Consider the following 11,875-nt stretch of genomic DNA (forward strand, 5'->3'; position numbering starts at 1 on the left):
TTGCAAATTGAGAAATCATGTGACTAACCTGAAAAAGAAGAAGACACTACACTATGAAACAAAGATAAATGTCAAAAAATGATAGTAAAAAAGCTTTGGAGCACTTTCAATTAAATTGAGGAAAAAAAGGCAAACTCAGCTCCATCATACATTGAATCAGATGGCTCATTCATCACAAAACCAACTGTTATTGACAACTACATTAATACTTTTTTCATTGGCAGATTAGCAAACTTAGGCATGACACTGACACTACACATCCAAGTATATCTGACCAAATGATGAAAGACAAGCATTGTATTTTTGCATTCTGTAAAGTGAGTGTGGAAGAGGTGAGAAAATGATTGGTGTCTATCAACAATGACAAGCCACTGTGGTCTGACAACTTGGATGGAAAATGACTGAGGATAATAGCGGACGATATAACCACTCCTATTTGCCATATTTTCAATTTAAGCCTACTAGAATGTGTGTGCCCCCAGACTTGAAGGGAAGCAAATGTAAATTCTGCTGCCCAAGAATAGTAAAGCTCTCTTTACTGGCTCAAATAGCCAAACAATCAGCCTGTTACCAACCCTTAGTAAACTTTTGGAAAAAATTGTGTTTGACCAGATACAGTGACATTTTATAGGAAACAAATTGACAAACTTTCAGCAAGCTTATAGGGAAGGACATTCAACAAGCACAGCACTTACACAAATGGCTGATGATTGGCTTAGAGAAAGTGATGATAATACGATTGTGTGGGCTGTTTGTTAGACTTCATTGTGGCTTTTGACATTATTGATCATAGTTTGCTGCTGTACACCCCTTGCTATATTGTGGATAAAGAGTTGCCTGTCTAACAGAACACAGAGGGTGTTCTTTAATGGAAGTCGTTCCAACATAATCCAGGTAGAATCAGGAATTCCCCGGGGCAGCTGTCTAGGCCCATTACAATCTTTACTAATGACATGCCACTGGCTTTGAGTAAAGACAGAGTTTCTATGTATGAGGATGACTCAACTCTATACATGTCAGCTACTACAGCGACTGAAATGACTGCAACACTTAGAGAGTTGCAGTTAGTTTCAGAGTGGGTCGAAAGGAATAAGTTAGTCCTAAATATAAAAAAACTAAAACTAAAAACATTGTATTTGGGACAAATCATTCACTAAACCCTAAACCTCAACTAAATATTGTAATAAATCATGTGGAAATTGAGCAAGTTGAGGTGACTAAACTGCTTGGAGTAACCCTGGATTGTAAACTGTCATGGTCAAAACATATTGATACAACAGTAGCTAAAATGGGGAGAAATATATAAATAATAAAGACCTGCGCTACCTGTAACTGACAGTTAACCTGTAAGTCTATGTCGTTGTCTTTTGTTTGAATTGTTTACGTGTCCGCTGTGCGGGGGAAATGATAAGACAAGCGAAACTACGTAGCTAATACTGTTGTAACGGGGATCCTTATTGTAGCAACACACTTTTGGAGGGAAGGCAATCCCGCGCTGTGTTAGCTAAGTTTTCATGTCATCAGGTGTAGTTCATAAAGGTTGAAGCGTGTATGTTAGGATGGTAACATTATAATAATTAAGGATGAAGTGTGAATTCATGCCAGGAATAATAAGTGTGAAGTTTGATTTCCTCCCTTCTGTAATAAGCAGCCAATTAGGTATTTTTCCTTTATTCATGTATTTAATCTGAACCCGTTATAACGCTGGTTAAACTGTTATGTATGTAAGCACTTCAGAGTTACACCAAGCTAATAAGTCACTCGTAAGATAAGGTTGTAAGAGTGTGCTTAACTGTATTTTTCATTTACTTTATAGTTCTCACGGAAGGTGATAATTCGGACTAAATCTACAGAATAAAGCTGCCAGTTAAAATCAAGGAACGGTTGTGCTCGTGGTTACTGGAGGGAGTTACACTACCTTCTTAACAGCACTATCAACAAGGCAGGTCCTACAGGCCCTAGTTTTGTCGTACCTAGACTATTGTTCAGTCGTGTGATCAGGTGCCACAAAAAAGGACTTAGGAAAATTGCAATTGGCTCAGAACAGGGCAGCACAGCTGGCCCTTGAATGTACACAGAGAGCTAATATGAATAATATGCATGTCAATCTCTCCTGGCTGAAAGTGGAGGAGAGATTGACTTCATCACTACTTTTATTTATGAGTGGTATTGACATGTTGAATGCACCGGACACCCATGCATACCCCACAAGACATGCCACAAGAGGTCTCTTCACATTCCCTAAGTCCAGAACAGACTGTGCACAGTACTACATAGAGCCATAACTACATGGAACTCTATTCCACATCAAGTAACTCATGACAGCAGTAAATTTTGATTTAAAAAACGCATAGAAATACACCTTCTGGAACAGTGAGGACTGTGAAGCAACACAAATATAGGCACAGACACATGCATACACACACACTATAACATGCGCACTATACACGCACGTACACATAGATTTTGTACTGTAGATATGTGGTGGTGGTGGAGTAGGGGCCTGAGGGCACACAGTGTGTTGTGAAATCTGTGAATGTATTGTAATGTTTTTAAAATTGTATGAACTGCTTTAATTTTGCTGGACCCCAGGAAGAGTAGCTGCAATGGGGATCCCCCCATAATAAATACAAATACAAAATTGAAAGGATAAACCCTCCACTAGTCGGCTGTAAAATACTGATTAGTGTCCTATACTCCGATGATGTGACACCTGACATGTGGTCACTGGCACAGTGTCTCATTTGTTGAGAAATCCTGGATTTATCCAAAATACAAATTATTAATTTGAGGCTAAAATCTCTGTTGTGACATAAGGGTTAGAAATCATTATCTATTGTTCCTCTCCGGTTATAGAGATAAAAACCAAGCTGCTGTACGTCACATTGGTCCCTGTTGGTGCTGATCAAACACTTCCTATTTTTGGTGCTGATCAAACACTTCCTATTGTTGGTGCTTCTCAAACACTTCCTATTGTTGGTGCTTCTCAAACACTTCCTATTGTTGGTGCTTCTCAAACACTTCCTATTGTTGGTGCTTTTCAAACACTTCCTATTGTTGGTGCTTCTCAAACACTTCCTATTGTTGGTGCTGATCAAACACTTCCTATTGTTGGTGCTTCTCAAACACTTCCTATTGTTGGTGCTGATCAAACACTTCCTATTGTTGGTGCTGATCAAACACTTCCTATTGTTGGTGCTGATCAAACACTTCCTATTGTTGGTGCTGATCAAACACTTCCTATTGTTGGTGCAGATCAAACACTTCCTATTGTTGCCACTAGAGGGTTGTAAACTACCTGATATAGACAGGGTGATTTTACTCACTGAAAGGTTATGAAAATATTTTACATCACAGATGTTCCATTATATTGACCAGATAGTCCATTGGCCACTCTAACAATGAATGAGAGGGTAGCTACGCGTGTGCTATCCCTGATCCTTGGGACGTCCCTACCCCATTGAAGTTGAAATTGAAAATGGTTAAAGTAGCAGGTTGGAGTTACAGATTAGGGTAGGGACATCCCAAGGACACCAGATAGCACAACTCCGATATAAAGTGTTTTTTCCCGGGATGTCAAGTGTCCTACTTATATCGGTACAACCTAAGCATTACAAAACTTCTATTCGACCAAATAAAAATCACGTAGCAAATAAGCCGTTACATTTTTTTGGACCAAATTCAACATTCTCATTGACCTCCATGGTAAGCAGAAAAAAGAGAAAAAACGCCACCTGCTGGAGAAGACATTTTGGGCCGAGTTACCCGTCTCACTTCGCCTCTTTCACTCTGTTTGTATCCACTATTTTGTGATATACAGAAATATTTATATTGTTGTTGATAGTAAATATTAAATAACGTGTCCTTCCTAAGGTGGATAACTTCACATAACCTCAATGCCCAATGGTCAGAAAGCTGTACAAAATTGTAGCAAACACCATTTGAATTTGAGCATCACCAGGAAACAAAACATTTAGAAAACTTGCTGAAGGGATCAAGTGCTGTATTATTTAGAGGTGGGATGTTTGACAGACGTGTCTACAAATAAATATAAACACGAAAAATACACGGTAGAAGTGTTATGTGGGTGACAACCTTAGACTCTTTGGCTACCTCATCATCAACATTGAGGTGTATGAAAACATTTTTTTTTAATTGTTAGAATACACTTCACACAAAAAAAGAAAGAGGGGAAAAGGAGACAAAACATGTGGAACAGGGGAGGGGAAAACAGTTAAATACCTGTCACTTGGAAAAGAAGTTGGGCAGGTACCTCATGGCGTTGCGCCGTAGGCAGGCAATAAATTCTTATTTTCAATGGCAATGGGTTAACTGCCTTGTTCTGGGGAAGAACAACAGATTTTAACCTTGTCAGCTCGGGGACTCGATCTTGCAACCTTTCGGTTACTAGTCCAATGCTCTAACCACTAGGCTACCTGCCGCCCCATTTTCTGGGCTAACATCCTTTGTCTGCACCTCCCAAGGCATTTGAACTTTGAACTGGCCCTGTCCGAGGACACCCCTGGACAGGGCCAAACAGGAAGGATATAACCCCACCCACTGATTTTTGCAATGTTACGTAGATGGAAAATGTCCTTGAAATGGTCTTGATATGTTCTTCAAAAGAGAGATCAGGGTCCAGAGTAACGCCGAGGTCCTTCACAGTTTTATTTGAGACGACTATACAACCATTAAGATTAATTGTCAGATTCAACAGAAGATCTCTTTGTTTCTTGGGACCTAGAACAAGCATCTCTGTTTTGTTCGAGTTTAAAAGTAGAAAGTTTGCAGCCATCCACTTCCTTATGTCTGAAACACATGCTTCTAGCAAGGGCAATTTTGGGGCTTCACCATGTTTCATTGAAATGTACAGCTGTGTGTCATCCGCATAGCAGTGAAAGTTAACATTATGTTTTCGAATAACATCCCCAAGAGGTAAAATATATAGTGAAAACAATAGTGGTCCTAAAACGGAACCTTGAGGAACACCGAAATTTACAGTTGATTTGTCAGAGGACAAACCATTCACAGAGACAAACTGATATCTTTCCGACAGATAAGATCTAAACCAGGCCAGAACTTGTCCGTGTAGACCAATTTGGGTTTCCAATCTCTCCAAAAGAATGTGGTGATCGATGGTATCAAAAGCAGCACTAAGGTCTAGGAGCACGAGGACAGATGCAGAGCCTCGGTCCGATGCCATTAAAATGTCATTTACCACCTTCACAAGTGGCGTCTCAGTGCTATGATGGGGTCTAAAACCAGACTGAAGCATTTCGTATACATTGTTTGTCTTCAGGAAGGCAGTGAGTTGTTGCGCAACAGCCTTTTCTAAACATTTTGAGAGGAATGGAAGATTCGATATAGGCCGATAGTTTTTTATATTTTCTGGGTCAAATTTTGGCTTTTTCAAGAGAGGCTTTATTACTGCCACTTTTAGTGAGTTTGGTACACATCCGGTGGATAGAGAGCCGTTTATTATGTTCAACATAGGAGGGCCAAGCACAGGAAGCAGCTCTTTCAGTAGTTTAGTTGGAATAGGGTCCAGTATGCAGCTTGAAGGTTTAGAGGCCATGATTATTTTCATCATTGTGTCAAGAGATATAGTACTAAAACACTTGAGCGTCTCTCTTGATCCTAGGTCCTGGCAGAGTTGTGCAGACTCAGGACAACTGAGCTTTGAAGGAATACGCAGATTTAAGGAGTCCGGAGGAGTCCGTAATTTGCTTTCTAATAATCATAATCTTTTCCTCAAAGAAGTTCATGAATTTATCACTGCTAAAGTGAAAGTCATCCTCTCTTAGGGAATGCTGCTTTTTAGTTAGCTTTGCGACAGTATCAAAAAGGAACTTCGGATTGTTCTTATTTTCCTCAATTAAGTTAGAAAAATAGGATGATCGAGCAGCAGTAAGGGCTCTTCGGTACTGCACAGTACTGTCTTTCCAAGCTAGTCGGGAGACTTCCAGTTTGGTGTGGCGCCATTTCCTGTTCCAATTTTCTGGAAGCTTGCTTCAGAGCTCGGGTATTTTCTGTGTACCAGGGAGCTAGTTTCTTATGAGAAATGTTTTTAGTTTTTAGGGGTGCAACTGCATCTAGGGTATTGCGCAAGGTTAAATTGAGTTCCTCAGTTAGGTGGTTAACTGATTTGCATTGTCCCCCTCCTTTTACACCGCTGCTTCTCTCTATTGTTATCATCTATGCATAGTCACTTTAATATCTACCTACATGTACATATTACCTCAATTATCTTGACTAACCGGTGCATTGACTCTGTACTGGTACCCCCCTGTATATAGTATCGCTATTGTTATTTTACTGCTGCACTTTAATTACTTGTTACTTTTGTTTCTTATTCTTATTCAAATGTTTTATTTTTATACTGCATTGTTGGTCAGGGGCTCGTAAGTAAGCATTTCACTGTAAGGTCTACACCTGTTGTATTCGGCACATGTGACTAATAAAATTCGATTTGATTTGAGATTTGATTTGATTTAAAACAAAATACAGAACACAACTAATCCTAATATGTTCACAATTCAATCAGAGCTACACAGGTCTGGGAAACTGAGAGGACAGAACTGTTCCAGCCAGTACTTCATGTAGCTTCTTGCTTGTGATATCCCGCAATACCAAGAATATCTCAGCTGCGACAATTCTTCCTGAGTTCTTCTACCTAATTCATTGATACAATCACAGACCGTTATGATACAATTCAGCCTGTAGTGGAGCCAATCTACTACAGTTGAAGTCAGAAGTTTACATACACTTAGGTTGGAGTTATTAAAACTCGTTTTTCAACCACTCCACAAATTTCTTGTTAACAAACTACAGTTTTGGCAAGTCGGTTAGGACATCTACTTTGTGCATGACACAAGTAATCTTTCCAACAACTGTTTACAAACAGATGATTTCACTTTGAATTCACTATATCACTATTCCAGTGAGTCAGAGGTTTACATACACTAGGCTGACTGTGCCTTTAAACAGCTTAGAAAATTCTAGAAAATTATGTCATTTCTTTAGAAGCTTCTGATAGACTAATTGATATAATTGGAATCAATTGAAGGTGTTCAAACTCAATGCCTCTTTGCTTGACATCATGGGAAAATTAAAATAAATCAGCCAAGACCTCAGAAAATAAATTGTAGACCTCCACAAGTCTGGTTCATCCTTGAGAGCAATTTCCAAACACCTGAAGGTACCACGTTCATCTGTACAAACAATAGTATGCAAGTATAAACACCATGGGACCACGCAGCCGTCATACCGCTCAGGAAGGAGATGCATTCTGTCTCCTAGAGATGAATGTACTTTGGTGTGAAAAGTGAACTGTAATTAGGAGTAGAGGTTTCTCCTCCGTGTGTTGAGTTTATTCCCTGTGTGTGGGGACTTCGTTTGGACGTGTTCCTCCACCTGTTGTTGTTGAGTTGGGACTTCTAATAAATGATTGTGCTATTGGGACTTCCTTGCTCTCCTGCTCCTGACTCCTGCACCTCCCTCCACTTAGGAGGCACATAACAACTGCTCCAAAACTACCTTGAAAAAGCCAGACTACGGTTTGCAACTGCACATGGGGACAAAGATTGTACTTTTTGGAGAAATTTCCTCTGATCTGATGAAACAAAAATAGAACTGTTAGGCTATAATGACCATCATTATGTTTGGAGGAAAAAGGGTAACGCTTGCAAGCCGAAGAACACCATCCCAACCGCGAAGCACGGGGGTGGCAGCATCATGTTGTGGGGGTGATTTGCTGCAGGAGGGACTGGTGCACTTCACAAAATAGATGGCATCATGAGGGAGGACAATTATGTGGATATATTGAAGCAACAAAATGGGTCTTCCAAATGGCCAATGACCCCAAGCATACTTCCAAAGTTGTGGCAAAATGGCTTAAGCACAACAAAGTCAAGGTATTGGAGTGGCCATCACAAAGCCCTGACCTCAATCCCATAGAAAATTTGTGGGCAGAACTCAAAAAGCATGTGCGAGCAAGGCGGCCTACAAAACCTGACTCAGTTGCACCAGCTCTGTCAGGAGGATTGGGCCAAAATTCACCCAACTTATTTTGGGAAAGTTGTGGAAAGCTACCTGAAACGTTTGACCCAAGTTAAACAATTTAAAGGCAATGCTACCAAATACTAATTGAGTGTATGTAAACTTCTGACCCACTGGGAATGTGATAAAATAAATAAAAGCGGAAATAAATAATTCTCTCTACTATTATTCTAACATTTCACATTCTTAAAATAAAGTGGTGATCATTACTGACCTAAGACAGGGAATTTTTACTAGGATTAAATGTCAGGAATTGTGAAAAACGGAGTTTAAATGTATTTGGCTAAGGTGTATGTAAACTTCCGACTTCAACTGTAGATATGGATTTACTGCTGTATTGTATCAATGCAAATGCAGTTGTATAAAGTACTTAGGTAAAAATATGTTAAAGTACTACTTAAGTAGTTTTTGGGGGTATCTGTACTTTATTATTTATATTTTTGACAACTTAAAATTTTACTTCACTACAGTCCTGAAGAAAATATGTACTTTTTACTCCCATACATTTTCCCTGGCACCAAAAGGTACTCGTTACATTTAGAATGCTCAGGTAGGACAGAATTACGGTGCAATTCGTGCACCTATCAATATAACGCAGTGTCATCCCTACTTCCTCTGATCTGGCGGACTCACTAAACTCAAATACTGCATCTGGAAATGATGTCTGAGTGTCGGAGTGTTTAAAAAACAAAGAAAAAGGTGCTCTCTGGTTTAAGGAATTTGATGTATAGCTTTGACAATTGATGACAATTTAGTACTTTTTCCATCACTGTACTCAAGTACATTTAAAACCAGATACTTTTAGACTTTTACTCAAGTAGAATTTTACTGGTTGACTTTTACTGTTACTTGAGTCATTTTCTATTAAGTTATCTTTACTTTTACTCAAGTATGACAATTTAATACTTTTTCCACCACTGTGCATGATGTGTGTCACTTCACTGAAAGACAAATTATGTATACCATTTTCTTTGCAACGGGACACATCTATTTGGGCATTATTCTATTTCACCTGTTCCGTATTATGGATATGGTAGCCCTTTCCTGCAGTCAATGACCAAAAGCTCCCTTTTTGGCCTCATGCGTGGAATTATGTTATTAATATTTAATAAATAATAATAATTAATAAATATTATTTCAGAAAACCTGACAAAAATCCAGTGTTTCTATGTCAAACAATTTTGTTATATTTCAGTCTTCTGTGATGTATATAATGTGTAATATTGGGATGCAAATGCAAAATGTTTATATATTTCAACTCTATATCTGACATGGTACAGGTGTTTTCTATTTTTAAGCCCAGAACCATGTTGTAAAGTAGATTTGTTTAAGACCACCAATAATCACTCTGTGTGACCCTGATTCAGCCCACTGCAGTAAAATGTTCAACTTAAAGGCCATGTTCTTTTTATTGTGGCTGTTTTAATCTGTTTTAAAGATATCAAAACATGAATTGCTGCCCATAGACCATCAAAGACCATCAATCTTTTATATTGGTCATTTGTCGCCATCTGTTGGCCTACTCCGCATTTACTGAATTGAAAATAATTACTTTTCACAAACAATGAGGGTATAAGTAGTCCACTCTAACACATAAGCATTGTACTCTCCTGCATTCTGTAAACTACAGTCAGAATCCAGAAAATGGTAATAGTGGGTACACAAAGCTTCACAATTTCTGTTGTGAAAGGCCAAAATTATTATACACGCCATTCTGCAATTGAATCCTTACCCTACCCATTGGCAGATGGGGCTAATTCCATGTCAATTTCAGTCGATTGAGGTTAGCTTATATTATATTCAAACCATTAAAGAAAAATGTAAATCGGTTCCAGTTGATTAACTCTAATTATTGATGCTTTACCTACCTTCTATTGTTAACTTTAACATATTCAAATATTCCAAGGTACAAATCTCAGAACTTCACACAGTAACTGATGAAAACAAGACAACATATACTATTGATACCAAATATTGTGCACAATATAAAACTGTGACGTCACACAGGGTTTCACCATGACATGTACAGGTTTCTTTATTGCAGAAGATGAATTGTAATGTTGGAATCTCATTCAGATGTGTCAGTCATATCTCTTTAAATAGTTTTATTGCACTTTTTTGCTCGTATCCTTTAGAGGGTTCCATGTCTGCTTTGCGCCAAAGGGACAGTTTAGGTGTTACAGGTGGACAGGGAATGTATTTGACAGACACCGTGGAGAAAAAGAAAGAGAAAAGGGGAGGGTATGGGGATACAGGGATGAGTTGAGTTGAGGAGGGGGAGATGTGGGTCAAAATTGGAGGCATGGGTTTGGGGGGCAGATGTAAGAAAATGTCCCTTGCCATTTTTCCTCAACATGTTCTCGATTATAAAATCTAAATCAGTAACAATACTTTGAGGTTTTCTTCAGAAAATAGAAGAACAGGAATAATGACAATACCTTGTGTATTTCACCTGGCGAAAGAAAGCCCTCCAGCTTTTTTTTCTTTTTTTATCGAAGCCATTTCCTTTTAGTCTTTTTTTATTAATGGTTTTGTCCTACAGTCTGTGTCTGTAACTTCAACAACACTCTAGCTGTGCTGCTCTCCCTCCCCTCGTGTCTCATAGGAGGGTTATCAGAAGCAGGATCTCTGCGTCTATGCCGTTGTGTTTATGTTCACTCTCACTGCGCCACACTTTGGGCTTAGGGAGATACTCAGTGCAGAGGGGGGTAAGGCCAGGGGCGAACGGTGAGAGTCATTTGGGGGTTTTAAGGAGGTGGATCAGGGGGTTGGTGGCTGTTGTCCAAATCCCTCCCACCCGCAGAGTCCGGTCTCATACGGTGGTGACCCTCATGACCATCTCACGGTTGGTCGTGGCGCTGATGCGTGCATCGCTGGGCCTCAGCTGGCTGAGGATGTGCAGGATGGTGTAGCCACAGTGGTGGTTGAGAATAGTCCTAACACGCTGGCCTGCCCGGCCTCCCCTGTCCGCCCCGGCTGAACTGTGGGGAGGGTTTCGACCCCCACGCCCCCCACCCTTGCTGCTGGAGCTGACGGGGTCGCCCATGTCCTTGTCTTTCTCATAGTTCAGTACTTTCCACTGCTGGTTCACCGCCTGCCAGCGCTTAAAGATCCGGTATACAGACGATCCCTCATGAATTATAAGACCTGGACAGAGAAAACCAGACAGACATGGACAGACAGACATGGGCAAGTAAGAGAGAGAAAGGGAGAGAGAGAGAGGACAGGTATGAACGTGAGGGATGCAGGAGCGATACAAGAGGTAGGAGATAGAGAGACAGTGAATAGAAAATAGGTGGATGGAGGAGGAAGGCAAGTGGATGGAGAGAAGTGAAAGATTGCAGAGTGTGAATAGCCAGACAAAGAAGGAAACAGATGAAAGGACACAGAGAAAGAGAAGAACAGGAGAGAAAGTAAGAACACACTGTGGGGGGAAAAAACCTTTAAGGCAGAAATGATTGTAGGCTACCTTTGCACAAGTATGCTGTAAATATTTAAACAGTCTGGATGTACAAGGCTCTTGAGAAGTGGCTGTACATTTTCAGCATTACATGTCACACAGACTACGACCTAAGTGAGCTGAAAGCCCAAACAGAAACGAGCAAAACAAACTAATTGCTCTCACTAACTAAATTATACACACACACACACACAGCTGACAACTACAAGGAGAACTGACCATGAATGTTAAAATGATCAAGAGTTAATAACGTTTTTTTATCGCTTTGTGGTGAATTTTCAAAACTCTTACTACAAAACACCAAACTGGTAACACTTGTAATGCAGCCAGTCTTACATTCAAAACCTTTCATTGTGC

The 11,875-nt window shown here is 39.8% G+C and overlaps 1 protein-coding gene across 1 annotated transcript in view; it reads right to left on the reverse strand.

The window, feature by feature from the left end:
- Window positions 1-10,067: 10,067 nt before the first annotated feature.
- LOC110494207 (E3 ubiquitin-protein ligase MARCHF9-like) overlaps window positions 10,068-11,875 on the reverse strand; it is a 31,546-nt gene continuing 29,738 nt past the window's right edge. The window contains exon 4 of the mRNA XM_021569043.2: window positions 10,068-11,205. Coding sequence (XP_021424718.2) covers window positions 10,871-11,205 — 335 coding nt within the window. The 3' untranslated portion in view covers window positions 10,068-10,870. The remainder of the gene's footprint in view (window positions 11,206-11,875) is intronic.

Source organism: Oncorhynchus mykiss, chromosome 17, assembly GCF_013265735.2.
Source record: "Oncorhynchus mykiss isolate Arlee chromosome 17, USDA_OmykA_1.1, whole genome shotgun sequence".
NCBI classification, from domain to species: domain Eukaryota; kingdom Metazoa; phylum Chordata; class Actinopteri; order Salmoniformes; family Salmonidae; genus Oncorhynchus; species Oncorhynchus mykiss.